General features: G+C 36.0%; 7 protein-coding genes across 14 annotated transcripts; 4 read left to right on the top strand and 3 right to left on the bottom strand.

Moving 5' to 3' along the window:
- Window positions 1–563: 563 nt before the first annotated feature.
- Window positions 564–2,452, top strand: AT5G18430 (GDSL-like Lipase/Acylhydrolase superfamily protein). Its single transcript, NM_121848.4, has 5 exons — window positions 564–906; window positions 1,040–1,170; window positions 1,260–1,502; window positions 1,680–1,935; window positions 2,020–2,452. Exons 1-5 carry the CDS (start codon window positions 669–671, stop codon window positions 2,238–2,240), a joined length of 1,089 nt encoding a protein of 362 aa, NP_197344.2. The 5' UTR covers window positions 564–668; the 3' UTR covers window positions 2,241–2,452.
- A 649-nt stretch (window positions 2,453–3,101) lies between these two features.
- Window positions 3,102–7,320, top strand: AT5G18420 (CCR4-NOT transcription complex subunit). Of its 4 annotated transcripts, none has more exons than NM_121847.5 (12): window positions 3,102–3,433; window positions 3,791–3,901; window positions 4,245–4,331; window positions 4,645–4,698; window positions 4,857–5,002; window positions 5,179–5,329; window positions 5,407–5,544; window positions 5,956–6,027; window positions 6,103–6,176; window positions 6,262–6,403; window positions 6,617–6,698; window positions 6,865–7,320. In NM_121847.5, exons 1-12 carry the CDS (start codon window positions 3,266–3,268, stop codon window positions 6,963–6,965), a joined length of 1,326 nt encoding a protein of 441 aa, NP_197343.1. In that variant the 5' UTR covers window positions 3,102–3,265; the 3' UTR covers window positions 6,966–7,320. The 4 variants fall into 4 exon arrangements, with proteins under 4 accessions (NP_197343.1, NP_001332174.1, NP_850845.1 ...); NM_001343546.1 differs by having other exon boundaries at window positions 3,206–3,433; window positions 6,273–6,403; window positions 6,865–7,081; NM_180514.4 differs by having other exon boundaries at window positions 3,218–3,433; window positions 6,614–6,698; window positions 6,865–7,120.
- Window positions 7,321–7,498: 178 nt separating this feature from the next.
- PIR121 (transcription activator) lies at window positions 7,499–15,658 on the top strand. Of its 3 annotated transcripts, none has more exons than NM_203072.3 (31): window positions 7,499–7,737; window positions 7,812–7,873; window positions 8,187–8,259; window positions 8,343–8,407; window positions 8,548–8,625; window positions 8,963–9,082; window positions 9,169–9,239; window positions 9,335–9,427; window positions 9,612–9,681; window positions 9,771–9,835; window positions 9,981–10,176; window positions 10,286–10,437; window positions 10,542–10,635; window positions 10,725–10,934; window positions 11,005–11,216; window positions 11,319–11,463; window positions 11,550–11,718; window positions 11,816–11,892; window positions 11,990–12,160; window positions 12,272–12,348; window positions 12,443–12,545; window positions 12,718–12,837; window positions 12,931–13,074; window positions 13,150–13,293; window positions 13,437–13,580; window positions 13,677–13,764; window positions 13,850–13,977; window positions 14,067–14,271; window positions 14,371–14,543; window positions 14,645–14,851; window positions 14,947–15,658. In NM_203072.3, exons 2-31 carry the CDS (start codon window positions 7,820–7,822, stop codon window positions 15,145–15,147), a joined length of 3,849 nt encoding a protein of 1,282 aa, NP_974801.2. In that variant the 5' UTR covers window positions 7,499–7,737; window positions 7,812–7,819; the 3' UTR covers window positions 15,148–15,658. The 3 variants fall into 3 exon arrangements, with proteins under 3 accessions (NP_974801.2, NP_001119248.1, NP_197342.3); NM_121846.4 differs by having other exon boundaries at window positions 7,623–7,737; window positions 13,850–13,986; window positions 14,073–14,271; window positions 14,947–15,305; NM_001125776.1 differs by lacking the exons at window positions 14,067–14,271; window positions 14,371–14,543; window positions 14,645–14,851; window positions 14,947–15,658 and having other exon boundaries at window positions 7,572–7,737; window positions 13,850–14,034.
- AT5G18407 (Defensin-like (DEFL) family protein) lies at window positions 15,445–15,856 on the bottom strand. The gene is made up of 2 exons (NM_001036820.2): window positions 15,774–15,856; window positions 15,445–15,654 (listed from the first exon to the last, which is right to left on the bottom strand). The coding sequence occupies exons 1-2, from the start codon at window positions 15,820–15,822 to the stop codon at window positions 15,479–15,481; spliced, it is 225 nt and encodes a 74-aa protein (NP_001031897.2). The 5' UTR covers window positions 15,823–15,856; the 3' UTR covers window positions 15,445–15,478.
- Window positions 15,857–16,010: 154 nt separating this feature from the next.
- AT5G18404 (uncharacterized protein) lies at window positions 16,011–16,454 on the bottom strand (the record flags this gene model as incomplete). Its single annotated transcript, NM_001125775.2, has 1 exon — window positions 16,011–16,454. The coding sequence occupies one exon, from the start codon at window positions 16,452–16,454 to the stop codon at window positions 16,197–16,199; it is 258 nt and encodes an 85-aa protein (NP_001119247.1). The 3' UTR covers window positions 16,011–16,196.
- Window positions 16,455–16,817: 363 nt separating this feature from the next.
- Window positions 16,818–17,260, bottom strand: AT5G18403 (Putative membrane lipoprotein; the record flags this gene model as incomplete). The annotated part of the gene is made up of 2 exons (NM_001036819.2): window positions 16,818–17,102; window positions 17,212–17,260. 2 exons carry the CDS (start codon window positions 17,258–17,260, stop codon window positions 16,888–16,890), a joined length of 264 nt encoding a protein of 87 aa, NP_001031896.1. The 3' UTR covers window positions 16,818–16,887.
- A 262-nt stretch (window positions 17,261–17,522) lies between these two features.
- Window positions 17,523–19,921, top strand: AT5G18400 (Cytokine-induced anti-apoptosis inhibitor 1, Fe-S biogenesi). Of its 3 annotated transcripts, none has more exons than NM_001085133.2 (9): window positions 17,527–17,612; window positions 17,684–17,729; window positions 18,031–18,178; window positions 18,423–18,589; window positions 18,671–18,766; window positions 18,990–19,149; window positions 19,227–19,357; window positions 19,443–19,517; window positions 19,610–19,882. In NM_001085133.2, exons 2-9 carry the CDS (start codon window positions 17,727–17,729, stop codon window positions 19,646–19,648), a joined length of 819 nt encoding a protein of 272 aa, NP_001078602.1. In that variant the 5' UTR covers window positions 17,527–17,612; window positions 17,684–17,726; the 3' UTR covers window positions 19,649–19,882. The 3 variants fall into 3 exon arrangements, with proteins under 3 accessions (NP_568363.1, NP_001078602.1, NP_850844.1); NM_180513.1 differs by lacking the exon at window positions 17,527–17,612 and adding an exon at window positions 17,829–17,919 and having other exon boundaries at window positions 17,616–17,729; window positions 19,610–19,921; NM_121845.3 differs by having other exon boundaries at window positions 17,523–17,729; window positions 19,610–19,921.
- Window positions 19,922–19,944: the final 23 nt, after the last annotated feature.

Raw genomic sequence — 19,944 nt, 5'->3', positions numbered from 1 at the left:
TAAACATTACGCAAGCCTCATGTGAGTTCTTGTTAAAGAGTAAAGGGTTTTGTCATTTGTGTCCCAACGCTTACGTTCGTTCCTTCTTGTGAAACTTGAGAGGTGGATATAGGTGGTATTAAATAACAATTGGATGGAAATGATCTCATCATTATGTTAAAAAAAAAGAGAAATAATCTCACAAGGAAAACAAACAAAAAAATGGTTCTAACTTGAAAATGTTTAACACTAGTATTTGATGATTCGTAATTTAGTTTATAACATACAACAAACAATTGTATAAAACCAAAGCAGGTCTTTTTAAGTAAAGTGTTAAGAGTAGTCAGTGAGATAGCAATAGCAGAAAAAGGATGTGAACTTATGTACGATAATAATACATAAATGTACAATATTATCATTCCCTTGGACTACCAGTACTTTGATAATTCTAATAAATATTGTGTAATATAGTAGTCTGTTCTTGTTTTTTGGTAGCAATACTATAAAAACCTAAAAACAATTGAAGCACCTTTTTGGCTGTCAATATGTCATAACACGGGATCGAATACATTTGAATAAACCATATGAAAAAGTGAGAAACCAAAACTCTTAGCTATATAATTTCCAGCCTTCCTTCGTTTTCCATTTCAATTGTAATTTTTGTCACAGTCATTAAACAAAACGCTTTTATGACGATATCAACGGTTATAGCATTCATGTCCATGTTCCTAGTATTTGTTATGTCTGGTCCGATAGTGGTGGAGGGACGTGCTTTTTTCGTGTTCGGTGACTCGCTCGTCGACAGTGGCAACAACAACTATCTGGTGACAACTGCACGTGCCGACTCTCCACCGTATGGAATCGATTTTCCAACTCGGAGACCAACCGGCCGGTTTTCCAACGGTCTTAACATTCCAGATCTTATCAGTTACGTTTGGTTACTAATCTCATAAACCGGTTTAGAGTAATCTTGATTCAGATGAGTATACAAATATTTAGTCATAAGAAGCTATTTATTTACCAAAAAGACATAATAATAAACTGGTTAAATATTGGTTAGGTGAGGCAATCGGTAACGAAGAGCCACCGTTACCTTACCTTAGTCCAGAGCTAAGGGGCCGGAGTCTTCTTAACGGTGCTAATTTCGCCTCCGCTGGTATCGGAATTCTCAATGATACCGGATTTCAATTCGTAAGTATATATATAACCGAGTCTGACATCAAATGAAAATTTTCATATTAGTTTCCGGTTATTTATTAGATATAAATTTTGGCATGCAGATCAACATTATAAGAATGTACCAACAACTCGATTACTTCCAACAATACCAACAACGTGTGAGTCGCTTGATTGGGAAACCGCAAACTCAGCGGCTCGTGAGTCAAGCGCTTGTATTAATCACGGTCGGTGGAAACGATTTTGTGAACAACTATTTCTTGTTTCCATATTCCGCTAGATCACGCCAATTCACTCTACCGGATTACGTCCGACTCCTAATTTCTGAATACAAAAAAATACTATTGGTAAGTGGTAACAGTCTTATTATAATTTGCTTCATTATTGTAAGACCAAAATTGAATTGGAATGATGATATAGTCTTAGGCAGTTGAACTCATATGATTTCAAGAACTTTCACTCTCTTGCAATGATTTGACTATTTGAGTATTGTTGCAAACAATTTAATTGTGTGTTATTTGTAGAGGTTAAATTCACTTGGAGTGGGTCGAGTTCTAGTGACAGGAGCTGGACCACTAGGATGTGCACCGGCCGAACTGGCGAGATCAGGTACGTCGAATGGAAGATGCTCGGCCGAGCTACAACGAGCTGCATCTCTATATGATCCTCAGCTACTTCAAATGATAAATGAACTTAACAAAAAAATTGGGAGAAATGTGTTTATTGCTGCTAACACTAACCAAATGCAAGAGGATTTTCTAAGCACTCCACGAAGATATGGTAATTACCACTAGTTTTCCCTTTCTAATTATCTACTTTTTGTCGAGAAGAAAGGGTTATAACAATTATTTATTTATGTTATAGGATTTGTAACATCGAAGGTTGCTTGTTGCGGACAAGGGCCGTACAATGGGATGGGTTTGTGTACGGTTCTATCAAACTTGTGTCCGAACCGTGAGTTATACGTCTTTTGGGATGCGTTTCATCCGACTGAGAAAGCAAACCGCATGATAGTCCGACATATCTTGACCGGTACCACCAAGTATATGAACCCCATGAACCTTAGCTCTGCTCTTGCCCTATGAGCCACACACGTTGAAGTGGGAAACTCGGTTTTGTTTATTTCACTCGCAAGATATATGTATCGACTACCGAGTACAAGAGTATGAAATAAGATAACTCAGTCTCAATTTAACTTGTTCTTTCTTAAAATTTTAATTGGATAAACTTGTTTTGATTTGATTTACTTATAGAGTATTTGCATTTTGCACCCAATGACATAGAATGAAAAACAGGTAAGTAAATATAGCAATGATTAAAAGAAATTTGGTTAATAATAGCAAAAAAAAAATATATTCTTAAAGTGGGTTTATTAAATAGTTGTTAAAGTTTAACCCGTGTCACAATCCAATCAATTAATTGACAAGTACTAGATCATATTAGTTAATACTAACTTTGAGAAACTAAAATTTATTCATAAGACACATACATATATCAATATAGTTTCCAAAATAAAGATATTAGTTTTACCAAATTTAAAGTGACTTTAAATATGACATAATTTATTTATATTAAATATATTGTGTGACGGATATATCAATGAAAAGACATTAATGTCATTTTGCATAAAATCTTATAAAACACGTAATCATTTTTAGAAACGACAAAAGTCTTTAAAAAATATGACAAAAATCATAAATACGTAATAATAAAAGTAGTCTAAAATAGTTAATCTTAAATCTAGTTTAAATTATCAAATCTTAAAATCTAAAAATGTATATATTTCTTGTTATTTACTTTCTGATTTTTTCAGATTTAATATTTGTCAAACTCCCTATTATATGAACTAAATATATTCATTTTGATTTAATCCTTTGAATATATTTCCAAAAACATAGATATTACTAAGTTTACAAAACTCTTAAAAACCTTTACAAAGTTAATAAAGCTGTGAGGAAAAGTCAAATTACCAAAAGTAGCCTTCCCAAAAAGACTCGAACCTTCTCACTGAGAAAGAGGTATAAGGTCTATTTCAGAGCATGAAACTTTGAAAACAAAATCCCTACAGAGAGATAGATTGGGAATTGAATTTGGGAATCCAGGTTTAGGGATGAATCGATCAACGATGATGATTATGAGGATTGAAGAGTCGGCGATTGTTTTGTCTCTGCTCAAATCGGATCTCCGGCCGATGGAAGACGTTTTATCGGAATTCGACTCTAAGTTCGAAAGCGCTCGTTACCTCAGTGTCTGCAATTCTCTTTCCATGATGTTGCAGGCATGCTTTGTTCCTCTTCTTACTCTTTTTTGAACTTTCTCTCGATGCTTGGCTTCGTGTTTGTGTGGGAGAGTAGCGAGTTTTAGGGGTTTTTGGATTGTTTCACTCGAAATGATTTGATTTGAATCTAGGGTTTTCTTTCGAGGTTTGGTTTCGTGTCTGCTGAAATGGTCTCTTCTGTGCTGTATATTGAATTCGTTGATGAAATCTAGTGTTAAGAGTGTTCTTCTACTGATTGTATACACAGGGGACAATTCGAAAGTGATGATAACAAATACTTTTGAGGCGTGTTTACATTTGATAACCATTTCTAATTTCTTTGCGGAACTAATTGAATGAAGTTTTGTTCCATTTCAGGATCAGCAGATGTTTAAGAATACTGAACGTCTAATTGCATTTGGTATCATATACCAGTGTTATTCTTCACAGAAGCCATCTTTCAACCCGTTTTTATCTGAAATGATAAGTGTAAGCACCCTTCATTGTGCCTCTAATACATTGTACAAATGCAAATTTCTTTACTTTCTCAGTTTTGTTGAGAATCCCAATTCTGGTTGATTGTCTCCTAACGTCGTAATAAGTGTGTTTTTAATCCTGGAAAATCGTAGGTACTGATATAATTTGGTTTTCGTAAGCATATTTAAGTGTTAAGCTTGGTAGATAGTATCAGACCATTTGTTTCTCCAAGTTGCATGGTATTTGAGAATGTTGAGTTTCCGTGTATTAGATTGATTTAAGCCAACATGTTTTGTGTCTTAGCATGACGTGGTCTTATCGTTTGAAAGAATAACAATATCTATGCCTTTTGCAGGCTGCTTGTAATGAACAGCTGGAAAAGTCTGAAAGGGCATTTCTTCTCCACCTGTTACAATGGAATAGTTACAACAACGTGAAAGAGGTAGGATATAGCTGTTTGCCTGCTTCTTTTTTGCTAATCCATGAAAATTCAAAATTTATGCATAAATATGTTATGCAATTCCCTTTTCACATATACTCTCTAAGACTACTGATCTCCTTAAACTTGTTTGCTGGGCTCATTTATTTCTGTCATAATTAAGTCCATCACTCCTATCAGGCATATGCTAAGCCTTCTTTCGTTTCTGATATTTTTTTCAAGTCCTGATTCGTAAAATTTTATGAGCTCTGTGACCTGTGGATACTACGTAAGTAATCATGATCAATTAAAGTAACGAAAGTGTGCTCCCTTGCAGATTCTCAAACTCTCAGCTGTTGATTATATCAGATCGTTTGATCCTTCAACTCATGTAAGAGCGGTTGATGCATAGATATCTTCTTTCCAATTATATCTCTTAAGATATTTTATCTTCATCGTAACTGTTCCTTTATTATGCCTAACATTACCTAGAGAACATTTAGAGAAACCTTTTCCAGTTATTGATCTAATATGGGGATGCTCTGTCAGGATTTTCCGGAACTAGGAGAGCTGCAACGAGAGTATGGCGACAAAGCCGATCCTGGACCATCTAGTCACATTTTTGCAGACTATTCCCTGAAAAAGCTATTGCATGATCCTGATGTTCCTCGTGGGTGTGATCCTAACTCTCCAGAGTACGTAACCTATGAGTCAGGGGATTCTGTTTCTTTCTAACTGTTATATACAGTTGAATCTGATCTATTTCTTTCAAGCTTCCAGTTTTCCTCCAAGCTTAATGTTCTGTGTTATAATTAATGTGCCAATTTGAAGTTGATTGTATGAATGATCATTGAGTCAAATAATCTTATAGGTTTGATGTGCAAGCTGGAGTGAATCCCAGAATTGGATCTGGTGATAGGGATGAGGCACTATCTGGATTCTTAGGAAATTTGACAATGGGGGGATTAGGTCCTAGGTGGATCCGTCCATGTCCACCAAGGTACCCAGTTCATCAGAGCGAGGTAAAAATAAGAATAACCCCTTATTCAACTGGTTCAGAAAATTATCGAACTGACCTAAATGGTTCAACTTCTTACAGTTGCTTTGGATTGACCCTGATAACAAGCATGAGCTTGTTTGGGACGATAAAATGTGTGCTGATACTAGCAGTGGTGCAACAGTTAGAGACTTGCTTGTTAAGGGTTTAAAGGTGACACTTTCACCTACGGAGCAAGAGGTATGTTATCGCTCGTTAATTCTTGATATGCGCATAAAATCATACAAGTATTGACCATTTTATTACCTATCTTACTCTAACACTTATAAGCAAGTTAACATAGCAATGGGACAGTAACTACATATGCACAAATTTTAAAGGTTGTAAAGGCAGCCATTGTATGGCAGTAGTTTTGAGAGAGAAGTCGTGCTCGTGCTATCACTCTAGTATTTCCTTTCTCATTGGATTTAAAGATCTAGGATATTAAGAAGGAATTGACTGCAGTAAGAGTTTATGGAAAATAACCGTGCAATAGATAAATAGTGATTGTGATGTTTTATTTCATCAGCCTTGCCCGTATAGCTGATGAATTTAGAAAACCTGGATCTTTTGAGTGATTGAAATAACTTGTTTTATTTATTTACTGGCCAGGACATCATTACAGAATTGGCAAATGACCCAAAGCTTGTCTTTCACTGCGGAATAACTCCACGGAAGCTGCCGGTATGTGATTCATTTTCTGGCAGGTGGTTTTTTTCTTTTTTCTTTTTTTCATGTGATCTAGTTTCTTATTCTCAGCAATTAGTAGAGCACAATCCTCAGATAGCAGTTGAAATTCTCACCAAGTTGAATAACTCCACAGAGATTAATGAGTAAGTCATCACCTTATTGGTTCCACCATTTACTTTCGACCAAAATTATAACTTTTAAAGTGGGAATCTAAGAATGCTTCTTCAGCTATTATGAAGCTCTAGGAAATATGGACATGAGCCTGCACTCAATGGAAGTTGTGAATAGGCTCACAACTGCAGTTGAACTTCCCAAGGACTTCATACGGATGTACATCACTAATTGCATATCGTCTTGTGAGAACGCTAAGGTATTAAAACAAAGCGTCCTTTTGATTTCCCGTTAGGTACTTAAAACAAAGCTTTCTATGAGTATCCATAACGCCATCCTATAATCTTGTGTGAAAAAACTTCTGCTTGTGCTTTGCATTATGTGCTTTGTGTATATGATTCTCGGATTTGTTGATTTCAATGTAGTTGTTTTGTTAACGGTATAGTGATATATTGTTTTCGATCTGTAGCAGCAAGACAAATACATGCAGAATAGGCTTGTACGGCTTGTTTGCGTCTTCTTGCAAAGCTTAATTCGTAACAAGATCATCAACGGTATGCATTCTCTGTTTCTGACTGATTGCTATCAAATTAGGCGTTTTGCTTTGCTAATAACACAGAAAGATCACTAGATACATTCACAGAGGAAGCTTTTATAGTCTATTAGTATGATGTACAATTGTGGGTGATATATGTTTTTTTTGGGTAAAAAATGTAACAGTGAAGGATCTATTCATAGAAGTTCAAGCTTTCTGCATTGAGTTTTCTCGGGTTCGAGAAGCAGCTGGTCTCTTCAGGCTTTTGAAACAATTGGATGAATAATTTACTCTTTCTTCTTCTTCTTCTTCTTCTAATCATCTTCGTCTCCATTTTATTGTATTCCCTATTTTTGTAGCTAAAGAAAGTACTTTATTTTGAATCCAAGACAGTTTTCGCTTTTTCTAGAGTTTCATTCTCAATTCATATGTTTTTACAACAAAAATTTCTGGTTAGACTTAGACGGCATGTCCTTTCCATTAGGCTACTAACACTTAACCGTGAACGGTTTACATGCTCACACCGATAGCACCAACACCTGCTGGTTCTTATCCGGATTGGTTTAAGGCTCCGGTTAAACCTTAAAAGTTGTTACTGATTCTACAAAGTAACTTATTTTATGTTCAGTAGTTGTTCACTGTAAAATTGTATTTATATCTATTTTGTTTTGTTACTGGTATTACTCTTATGTATTTTCCCAAAATAAGAAATGGTTGAGGATAAAGGAATCAGTAAATAATGATTTAGCTGTCATCAAGTTTGCTTCATAGTAAAGACACAAATGTAATGCTTCTTCTCAAAGCTTTAATCGGATTGAACAAATATGTACTAAAGAAAAATTCTGAAAGGTGAAAATACAAACGAGGACCCAAAAAGAAACATTTTTTTTTTGTTACAGAAAAACAAATAGAAAAAGAAAGCTTCCAACTTTGCGAAATATTTGGTTCGGACAGAGTAGTAGCGAATTTATCGATCTCTGTCCGTAAAGAATCAGAAGAAAGGCGAATCAATTGACTTGAAGTAGTAGCAGCTCTCCTCTCCTCTCCATTGTTGTTGGGTAAGAGCCTTAAAGTTGAAAGCTTTATCCTTTAGTCGCCCAATGTTGCTAATTGCTTCGTCTGATCTTTCCAGGTGACTCAATGGCGGTTCCTGTAGAGGAAGCAATCGCAGCTCTTTCCACATTCTCCTTAGAGGTAACTTCGATATTCTAGATTTTGGTAAAATTTAGAAATTGTGGGTCTTTGGATCCTTTTGACTACAAATTTTCTTTCCGGAGTTCATATTTCAAAATTTTCTTCTAGAAAGGATATGAAATTATTGTTTCTATTTCTTGTTAAATCCTTTTCGTGTAAAATTATCACATATATTGTTTAATCACCTGTGGATCTTTGCCTAAGTTAGCAGTAAAATAAGTTTCAACGAAATGTTGAAGATTTAAGTAGCTTCTTGAAAAATTTGAAGTCACTCTAGTACATTTTCTTGAAGCATTTTGAATTTTGGTTATAGGATGAGCAACCAGAAGTCCAAGGACCGGCTGTGATGGTTTCAGCTGAAAGAGCAGCAACCGATAGTCCCATCGGTATGCTTCATTGTTCTCTTGTCACTCTTTTACCATAAAATCCAAATAATCAAGATGTTTTTTTTTTTATTACTATTCTGTAGAATATAGTGACGTCGCTGCATACCGGTTGTCTCTATCAGAAGACACAAAAGCTCTTAACCAGCTGGTATATGGCTATTCTTCTTCATTTGCCTCATCTTAGAAAGACTGATTAAATTACGATTTGATATTTTTACGGTTATGTTGTGTTAATCGTGTTATATTTGAATACTTCAAGTAAGTTTTCAACCAATTGTATATATGCAGAATACACTTATACAAGAAGGAAAAGAGATGGCGTCAATTCTATACACATATAGAAGTTGTGTCAAAGCACTGCCTCAGGTCCTTGTGAAATCTATCACTACACTCCTTGTCTCCATTGCATATCTACCTTTAGACATTTTATCTGATAAAATGTAGCTTTGAGAATTATGCTATGCGTTAGTTCTTCATGGTATTCGAAATCTCGTAGCAACTGTACGAGACTCTTTTTTGAACTACAAAGTATAATGCAGTTATAATGCAAAAATAAAAGCAACAACAAAGTTCTCTGTATAAATAATAGCGAATGATAGAAATTACTGAAAATAATATCAAATACAGTACTTCTTGCTGGGTGTTGTTGTGTATATTTCTTCCATAACACACATAACTTTCTTTATTAATGATATACATGCAGCTTCCCGAATCTATGAAGCATAGTCAAGCGGATTTGTATCTAGAAACATATCAAGTTTTGGACTTAGAAATGAGCCGTTTACGCGAAATTCAAAGATGGCAATCGTCGGCTTCAGCTAAAGTGCGGTGTATATCCTTCCTCGTCCAACTCGTTTTATATAAATTCCTGTATCAGAAATAATGTGCGTATATTCTCTGTCTGTGCAGTTAGCTGCTGACATGCAGCGGTTTTCCAGACCTGAACGGCGGATCAATGGTCCCACAGTCACACATCTTTGGTGGGTTATAACTCTTATTTTGTGTTTTGTATTAGATCCTTGGATGATTAACTTTCCTCGTGTATATAGTTTAACTGTGATTTTACTTAATATAGGTCAATGCTAAAGTTGCTTGACGTCTTGGTTCAGCTGGATCATCTTAAAAATGCTAAAGCTAGCATTCCTAATGATTTCTCTTGGTATAAGAGGTGAAAGATATAATACTTTTATCTTTCCTATCTATATTTTCTGCAAATAGGACACTTGAATGTAGGTAGATCGATGTTTGTTACTAATCCTTTCAGCTACTAAAGCTCTATTTAAGAGTTGAATTAGTTTCCTAGAAGCTTTTTTTTTTAGTTTATGTTCTTAAGATAGTTTCACTCTTTTCAGAACATTCACTCAAGTCAGTGCGCAGTGGCAAGATACAGATACAATGAGAGAAGAGTTAGACGACTTGCAGGTGTTTGCATGGCTTGTTTATGCAATCATTTGATAATGCCTTCCCCTGTGGTTTGTCGTAAATGAAAATGTGAGTTCTTATGTATGCAGATCTTCCTGAGCACAAGATGGGCTATTTTACTCAACCTGCACGTTGAGATGTTCCGTGTAAACAAGTATCCTTTCTTCCAGACATTTATCACCATCGTGTGGCTGTTAAAGACATTATTATGGGTTTGTCTATCTGAGATATGCATGCTGCTCAAGTCCCTTGTGCCATTTGACTATATTGCAAGCTTTTGGATTCCTTAGTAAATTCAGTGTGGAAGATATTCTCCAAGTTCTCATAGTCTTCATCGTGGAGTCTCTGGAGTTGGATTTTGCACTACTTTTTCCTGAGCGGTATATTCTTCTCCGGGTTCTACCTGTTCTTGTTGTCTTAGCAACACCATCTGAGAAAGATACCGAGGCTTTATACAAGAGGGTAAAACTCAACAGATTGATAAACATTTTCAAGGTATTGAGATTCATGTTATACCTGTTTTCGCATTCACAACCAATATACCGCAAAGCCTTGTTTCCAAGTCGCTAATTGTCATATTTGTTGTGTGTTTTTCGGCTATCAGAATGATCCTGTCATTCCTGCGTTTCCAGATCTCCATCTTTCTCCTGCTGCAATTTTGAAAGAATTGTCGGTATACTTTCAAAAGTTTTCATCACAGACTCGCCTTCTGACTCTTCCAGCACCTCATGAGCTCCCTCCACGTGAAGCGCTAGAATATCCTTTAATATTTTCACTGTTACTTGCCTATTTTAACTATTATCTGGATTATTGTTAACCGTACACATGCTTTGAAAATTGCAAGCCTTAACATATTTTACATATCAGAGGCACTATTTGATAGTCAATCACATTGGAGCTCTCCGTGCTGAGCATGACGATTTCACAATCCGATTTGCTTCATCCATGAATCAGGTGCTCAAGCTATCTCTATCCCTGGAGCTCCAATTTTCTTGTTCTTATTTTGAGTCTCTAGGATGTTGTTCTCACTTGCTTTCATGCAGTTATTGCTGTTGAAGTCAAACGATGGAGCATATACTGAATGGTGCAGAGAGGTCAAAGGAAACATGTACGATATGGTTGTTGAAGGTTTCCAACTGTTAAGTAGATGGACAGCACGCATTTGGGAGCAATGTGCTTGGAAATTCTCTCGCCCATGTAGGGATGCAGGAGAGACTCCTGAAGCCTCCGGATCATATTCTGATTACGAGAAGGTAATACTTGTGAAATATTTTCGAAAAGTTTTATCTTTTATGGTAACAAGTTTTGGATTCTTTTAAATAGGTGGTGAGGTTCAATTATACTGCAGAAGAAAGGAAAGCCTTGGTAGAACTTGTTGGCTATATAAAGAGTGTAGGATCGATGCTGCAGCGCTGTGACACATTAGTTGCAGATGCTTTATGGGAGACAATACATGCCGAAGTTCAAGATTTTGTACAGAACACGTTAGCCACAATGTTGCGTACCACCTTCCGAAAGAAGAAAGATCTCTCAAGGTGAATTGGTTTTCCTTTATTTTCTTTCTGTTTCAAGTCCATGTTCTCTTAAACTTAAGCTTTGCATATTGTTAACTTATCATATGTATGGTTGCATTTCAGGATTCTTTCTGATATGCGGACACTTTCAGCTGACTGGATGGCAAATACCAGGCCCGAACATGAGATGCCATCTTCACAACATGGAAATGATGAAAGCAGAGGGAATTTCTTTTATCCGAGGCCTGTTGCCCCAACAGCAGCACAGGTTTGGGTCCATTTCAAGATGATTTTAAGTACAACAACAGATGGTAAGATCCAGTGCTTGAACTTCTTGCTTTTTTGTTGTTTCAGGTGCATTGCTTGCAGTTTTTGATATATGAGGTTGTCTCTGGTGGAAATCTGAGGAGGCCAGGGGGATTCTTTGGAAATAATGGCTCTGAGATTCCTGTTAATGACTTAAAGCAATTAGAAACTTTTTTTTACAAGCTCAGCTTTTTCTTGCACATATTGGACTACTCGGGTAACCCACATGCTTAAATGTCTTTTTGGTTGGTTTATTGAGCCATATCAATAGCTTTGTAAGCTGACTCCTCAACTTCAATTTACGATGGCTGCAGCAAGTATTGGAATATTGACTGATCTGGGGTTCCTGTGGTTTAGAGAATTTTACCTGGAGTCTTCACGTGTTATTCAGGTATGCGGAATTACAAAAAGGTTATAACTATATTTTGCCACTTTGTTTTCACTGCAGCCCTGACTTGTTCTTACAAATTATACGTTCATTACTGCAGTTCCCGATTGAGTGTTCACTACCATGGATGCTGATAGACTACATTCTGGAAGCCCAGAATTCAGGCCTTCTTGAGAGTGTTCTGCTACCTTTTGACATTTATAATGACTCAGCTCAACAAGCTCTGGTTGTTCTGAGGCAGAGATTCCTCTATGATGAAATTGAAGCTGAGGTAATTAGATTTCAATTCTGATCTCAACAGGTATAATCCTATAGGTCTTCTTGAATGAAAAGGTTCCTTGAACAATACTATCGTTTCTTGTCTCCTGTCTTCTTTCTGTAGGTGGACCATGGTTTTGATATATTTGTTTCAAGGCTCTCGGAGTCTATATTCACATATTACAAGAGTTGGTCAGCAAGGTACCTAATTACACGGTTTTTGATATATTTACCCCCTTCACTGTTAACTAATGAGGAACTAAACCCTTTTATCATCCATTGTCGAGTTCAACAGTGAGCTTCTTGATCCATCATTTCTCTTTGCCTTGGACAATGGTGAAAAGTTCTCCATCCAGCCTGTGAGGTTTACTGCGTTATTTAAGATGACAAAAGTAAAGGTGAATAATAATACTACTCTCCTGTTATAGAGAAAGTCACAATTAGTTGAATCTTTAGCTCCATTGTTATGACCTAACATAGGATTAGATTATGTTTCAAGCAGTGGTTCTAATTATGTGTGGCTTGGCATGTTTAAACAATCTTCTTACTGAGTTTTGGTGTGACATGCAGATACTTGGTAGAACAATTAATTTAAGAAGTTTGATCGCTCAAAGGATGAATAGAATCTTTAGAGAGAATCTGGAGTTTCTTTTTGACCGTTTTGAGTCCCAGGACCTATGTGCTGTAGTGGTAAGTTTGTTTTCCTTTTTCATAATCTTGATTCTGTATGTATAACAAGTTTCGTTTAAAATATACAAAAGTGGATGCTCTCTTCAATTGTAGGAACTGGAGAAGCTGATAGATATCCTAAAGCACTCGCATGAATTGCTTTCACAAGATCTTTCCATAGACCCTTTCAGTCTCATGTTGAATGAAATGCAAGAAAACATATCTCTTGTCTCATTTTCAAGTCGACTTGCTACACAGGTCAGCCATACAAAATATAAGTCCTGAGTCTAATTTTTCTCAATCTTTGATTTTTTTTTTTTTGTTGCCTGCTAGATTTGGTCAGAGATGCAGAGTGATTTCCTACCAAACTTCATTCTTTGCAATACCACTCAGCGATTTGTCCGTTCATCGAAAGTTCCTCCTACTCAGAAACCATCAGTGCCTTCTGCTAAGCCTAGTTTCTATTGTGGCACTCAAGTAAGAACAATCTTTTAGGCCATTTTTGTACTTTTAATTTGTTCAGAAACAATCTTATAGACCCATTTTGTGGTTACCTCTATAGTGTCTTTGGTCTCATATTATATTTTTTGTTCTCATGCATTTTTTTCCTTCTCTGGTAGGACTTAAATGCAGCGCATCAAAGTTTTGCACGATTGCATAGTGGATTTTTCGGGATACCACATTTATTTTCCATAGTTAAACTTCTTGGGTCCAGATCATTGCCTTGGCTAATAAGAGCTTTACTGGACCATATATCAAATAAGGTATATTTGCACTTTTTGTACCATTTATTCCTTTTGTGAAGTACTAATTATACAAAGGAACCAGCTAAAATAGCTCTTTTGTCTTAAAACTTTCAGATAACAACACTTGAGCCAATGATCTCTGGATTGCAAGAAGCATTGCCCAAGTCCATTGGATTGCTTTCTTTTGATGGTGGTGTTACAGGTTAATGCCCGGTTGCAGTATTCTTGTTGTGTTTCGATTTTCTGTGATGTTATATTTACTGATATGTTTGGTGTTTCATTTAAAGGTTGTATGAAGCTTATACGAGAGCAACTAAACTGGGGCACTAAGTCAGAACTCAAATCAGAAGTTCTACGAGGAATAAAGGAAATTGGAAGTGTGATATATACAATGGGACTTCTCGATATCGTATTGGTCAGTCCTGTCAGACAGATTGTAAAGATTTAAATTTAAAAGTTCTTCTGATTTAGTCTATCATATGTTTATAATACTTTATTACGCAGAGAGAGGTAGACACAAAGCGGTTCATGCAAACAGCTCCATGGTTGGGATTAATCCCAGGTGCTGAAGGACAGATAGTTAATGCTCAAGACGGCGAAAGCCCTCTTGTCAATCTCTTAAAGTCAGCAACTTCTGCAGTTGTATCAAGTCCAGGTTGTCTTAATCCAGCTGCGTTCTATACCATGTCCAAACAGGCAGAAGCTGCAGGTTAATTAAGAGCTGTAGCTATTCATCACCCGTTTCCTTTTTACTCTTTCTTTTTTTTGTGACAGTTTTAATCTTTTCGGTATTATATTATATGTGCAGATCTTTTGTACAAGGCAAACATGAACGGTGGGAGTGTTCTTGAATACACACTTGCATTCACAAGTGCGTCGCTCGACAAATATTGCAGTAAATGGAGTGCTCCTCCAAAGACTGGCTTCGTTGATATTACAACTTCAAAGGATTTTTACCGTATATACGGTGGTCTTCAGATTGTAAGCCATCCAAAACCGCAAACCTTATCAAAACATCTTTTTTGAATCGCAGCAACATTTCTCTCTTTTCAATTCTTATATAAAGTTTGCAATGAACTCAGGGATATCTAGAGGAGATAACAGCTCCACAGTCAGCTCAACATGAAGTCCTCGGTGATTCAATAGCTTGGGGTGGTTGCACCATTATTTACTTGCTCGGCCAGCAACTTCACTTTGAGTTGTTTGATTTCTCGTACCAAGTACTCAATGTCTCTGAGGTTGAAACTGTCTCTGCTTCACATACCCATAGGAATCCACAAATCCATCAGGTAGATTTTCACTACATATCTTTTTCATGTACATATCTTTTTTTAAATCCTCTCATTCTCCATTTGAATATCTTTTTTCTTTATGTGTACGAAAGGGATGGGAAGGTTTGTTGGAAGGGATGAAGAAAGCTCGGAGGCTGAACAACCATGTCTTCTCCATGCTTAAAGCTCGTTGTCCTCTAGAAGACAAAACGGCATGTGCCATCAAACAGAGCGGCGCACCGCTGCCACGTGTCAGGTTTGAGAATACCGTGTCTGCTTTCGAGACTCTACCTCAGAAAGGCACCGTTGGCTGATACAATTTGTACAATAACCAGAATGTGTTTTTCTTCTTCATAATAACCATGTATCCACCTTTCTTTCTGAACAAGTAACCTGGAAAATCGTTTGTATCAATGGAGTTTTCTTTGTATGTTACCGAAGATAAACGCATACACAGACGTTCCTAGTAATTTTGGCTTTCGGGTCCGTTTGGTTATATACTCAGTACCTTCCCATAATCTTTCACCTTGGTGCATGTATTCAAAACATATAACATTTGGGTTGATATACTTTCTTTTTTTTTGGGGGGCCAAATTGGGTTGATATACTTTATAAAGTTATTTAATTTATTAATTATATAAGTTATCAATAACCATCATCAATAAAGGAAGAACAACGACAGATAGAGCCTTGACAAAAAACAGGACGTCGATACCTTCTATAACAACCACGTGAACACTTGTAACAAAAATCAGCCGATGCAGCTGTTACAGGACCTTCGACACGCTTAAAAGAAGAAGGAACCACTATTTCCGATGTACCTATAAAGGAAAAGGAAACATAAACGATTATATTGAAATCTTATTGGTAAAGAAATTGTTATCAAACATAGTATAAAACATGATACGTGTTTACCCTAATTAACCGAAAATATACTTACATAATGAAACGAATATTAGAAGAGTCAAAACAAAAATAGTACTCTTCATTTTCTTTTCTTTTGCTAAGCGCTTTTAAGTTATTGAGATAAGAGAGTGCCATAGTGTCATATATATATCTTTTACTTATGTTACAAAATAATTAATTTTATAAGTAACATTTATCTTTCAAAGAAGTAATAGCATAGTTATGGTATTTAGTAATTGAATGTTTATTTCAGATTAAAAGATAATACTCACAAACTTTTTGATCGTTTTGTTTATGAACTTTTTATATGTTAAGTGATATACAAAATAAAATTATAATCGTTTTGTTCTAATGAATGCATATGTAGTTACATTTAGAGGTGTCGAATCCACTCATTCTCTGTCTGAATGTTCTTTTTTTTTTCTTCTTTTTTAATGTGTAAGAAAGGGATGGTCACCTATTTTGAGTTATGGACACACAAGGCCAAACATGTGTGTCGGGCGTGCGACCCATCGGGACGGTTTGTTGGAAGAGATGAAGAAAGCTCGATTGGGCGGCTAAACAACCATATCTTCTCCATGCTTAAAGCTCGTTGTCCTCTCGAAGACAAAACGGCTTGTGCCATCAAACAAAGCCGCGCACTGCTGTCACATATCAGGTTTGAGAATGATGTGTCTGCTTTCGAGACTTTAATTACCTCAGAGAGGCATTTCATGACGATTGTTGATTTGTTTCTTTATATTTTGATATATGGAAGATGTGTCCTTTTGTTTCATTATAAGACCAAAAAACTGCTAATTTTGTTTTCTCCTATCAAACGTTAATTAAAACAAAACTGTTTTATTAGTTGCGAAATCCGAAGTATTTCTACAAGTAATCACAGTTTTTTTTTTTTTTTTTTTTTGGCGCAAACAGTGAATTTTAAGATTAAACTTGTGAGAAATAAGTGAAAGCAAAAGATTAGAAAATGTAGCACTCACTTATAGATGGTTGAATCATCGAAATCAATATATGACAGAAAACTTACATAAAAAATCGTTAAGAAAAGAGGAAAACAAGAAAATTTATTTTATTTGATTAATTATAGAAATGATGATCAATAATCATCACCAAACTATAGGTGTATAACAATGACAAAGTTTTTGTAACTACGGTCCGTAGCCACCCATGAATGGATAATAACAACGACAGACAAAGCCTTTACAACTACGAAAATAGAAACCGACACCCTTTACCATACAACGACGTACACAATCGTAACAAAAGTCATCTTCAACTGTTGATGGGCCTTCTACCACCTTAATATCAGGACGCTCTCCTTTTGGGCCCGGTATTATCACCACTTTCTTGTTCTTCGATTCACCTATTATTATACAACAAGATTATTATTAACTAAAATATTATTAGAGAAAGAAAATATAGTTAAATTATTGATATACGTTTGATTCTAAGATTAAGTTATAAATACTTACATGATGAAACTAAGATTAGAATAGTTAAGAAACAAACAATTGTCTTCATTTTGTTTTCCTTAGAAGTTATTAATATGAGATAGTGTCACAATGTCATATATATATACCTTTTATTTATGTTACAAAATACAGTAGTTAACGTTTTTTTTCTTAAAAGTAGTTTTTTTTTTTTTTTCATATTAAAATGGGCACTAAGCCCGTGTGTCTAAATGGGCCGTATCTATTACTTTTGGATCCGAACCCGTTTTAAAAAACACAATAAACAATCGGGTAACCCGTTTTTTTTTTTTTTCCTGATTTCTCTACGTAAACCCGGTTTGACCAAACCGCGTTATAGCAGAACCAAGGAAAAGGAAAGAGTCGGCGAAAAAGATATAAAAAAGCCAGCGAGAGAGACAAAGGTCAGAAGATTTGATTTTTCTTATTCCTCTTCAAAGGCAAACAATTTACACAGCTATATATATATTTTTAGGGTTTTTGAGTATCTCGCGAGGTTTTACATAGATTTCTCCATTATGGTAAGTTAATGTTTCTGTTGTCTATCTTCAATTTTATTTTCTGATTGTTTGTTGTTCCTCAGATCGATTTCTGTTTTTGTGTATCTCTAAACTTTTTAGCCTTGTGTTGGGTTGCGCGAATCGATTATTTGTTTCTCTTGATTCATTTGCATGTCATAAGAGCTTCGGGAGAAAAAAATTGCTTCTTTAGGTTGTAAAAAGCAATAAAAGTTGTTAGCTTTTTGTGTTTGTAGCTTGATGATCTGTGGATTTTATTTTCAAAGTTTAGTCTTTTAATGTTTTTGGGTTTTTTGGTTTGTAGGATTCGATGATGAATCAGAAGACTGTTTTGGCTGTGACGGATGATGTGGTGTTACCTGTTAGCTCTGTTTTAGCTATAATGAAAGAGCTTGGAAAGGAAGTGATTGAGAGTTTTGATCCTCTGATTATTACTCAAGCATCCACAATAAGTAAATCTCTGTTCCTAATTGTTCTCCGATTTTTTTTTTTAGCTCAGGTTATGAAATAGTTGTTAGACTGCTTTAGTTAAGCTTGTAGTATGGTTAGTCTGGTGTGTATGTAGATAGGAAGATTCGTGTCTGTATATGGAGAGATGAGCAATTTTGTAGGGTGAGAACACTTGAAGACGACATGCTGTGGGATATTCTTTTGTGTCCTCTTCTCTTTATGTTGGACTATTGATTATTTTTGCAGATCAGTTTCCTTTGGATGCTTCCTCTGTGGAGGCGGTATTAGCCATTTCCAAAACATCTGATTTCCCAAGTGATAAAATATGTGGTGAGTTCTCAAGAATCTTGAAGCCTGGCGGCACGGTTTCTGTGTGCAAAGTTTTGGAGGGTGAAACGGGAGAAATTCAACAGGTTTGTGTCGTGTATCTAGTCTATGTATAATGGGGTGTCTTTGAACTTTTCTTTATTAATCTTATGGCGTCTTCCTTGCAGACCATTCAAAGGAGAGTGACATTGGCTGGTTTTCTTGAGCCACAGTGTCTTGATTTGAAATCAATTAAATTGTCTACGTTCAGTTTATCCTTTGGGGTGAGCACTTTTACACGTCCTGTCTATCTTCTCTTTCTTTTAGTATGAGGAAACGTTTTTTCTTGAACGGAAATAAGAATATAAGCTTGCTTTTTCGGTTCAGGCTTATTCTAGGCCTTTAACATGAAGGATAAAAGATCTTCATTCTACTTATCTGTCAAACTTGCATATATACTCTCACTTTGTCTCATCATATAACAGTTAATCATGTTGTCAAATGCAGATTAAGGCAAAGAAACCTTCTTGGAAGATTGGTTCATCATTTGCTCTCAAAAAGCCTGTAACAAATCTCTTTAAGATTGATCTAGATGACGACGTGGATCTTATTGATGAAGATTCTCTTTTAACAGAGGAGGACTTGATGAAGCCACAGCTTCCTGTTGGTAATTAAAGACAGCCACATGATCTTTGTTATCCTTATATCATTCCTTGTGTTTAAGATATCTTGCATCTTTTGCAGCCAGCGGTTGTGAGACCACTAAAAAAGCTTGCAAGAACTGCGTCTGTGGTAGAGCTGAAATTGAGGAGAAAGCTGTGAAGCTGGGCCTCACAGAGGATCAAATCGAGAATCCACAATCATCATGCGGCAGCGTAAGCTTCTTTACCCATCTCTTTCTCAGTATGCATTGGATTTTTGGTTCCACAAGACTGAAAATTTCTTAAACAATTCTTTCAGTGTGGGCTCGGTGATGCCTTCCGCTGCGGTACATGCCCTTACAAGGGTCTGCCACCCTTCAAATTAGGCGAGAAGGTAACTGAATCCTTTATATCTATCACCATTGTAAAGTCTTGTTAATCCTTTTAAGAATACACCTTATTCATGTAACTTTTCTTCCTCTTTAGGTAACCCTATCTCAAAACTTCCTTGAAGCTGACATATAAGCATGTGAAAGGCATCTTCATACATGGGTGTTTCTCGCCGAGGCCAAAACCTTTTGCTAATCGCAGAGTAGTTTCATCATTTACTTTGTGCCCTTTCGTATAATTTGTTTGTTGGTACTTCTTTTATTTTGTGGCTCTAAAAGCTTGTAGAATATTGTTTGGGTTGCCCACAAAGCACACACCTTAGTATCAATGAAGAACGGTTTTGCATTGGTTAAATAATTATTTCTCTGTCTGGCTTGGACCTTAGTTTTGCAAACGAATCAATGCATTAACATCAGAGCTTGTATTATGTG

Source organism: Arabidopsis thaliana, chromosome 5 (genome assembly GCF_000001735.4).
Source record: "Arabidopsis thaliana chromosome 5, partial sequence".
Taxonomy (NCBI): domain Eukaryota; kingdom Viridiplantae; phylum Streptophyta; class Magnoliopsida; order Brassicales; family Brassicaceae; genus Arabidopsis; species Arabidopsis thaliana.
The sequence above is the reverse complement of the archived record's forward strand: the minus strand, read 5'-3'. Positions and strand labels throughout refer to the sequence as shown.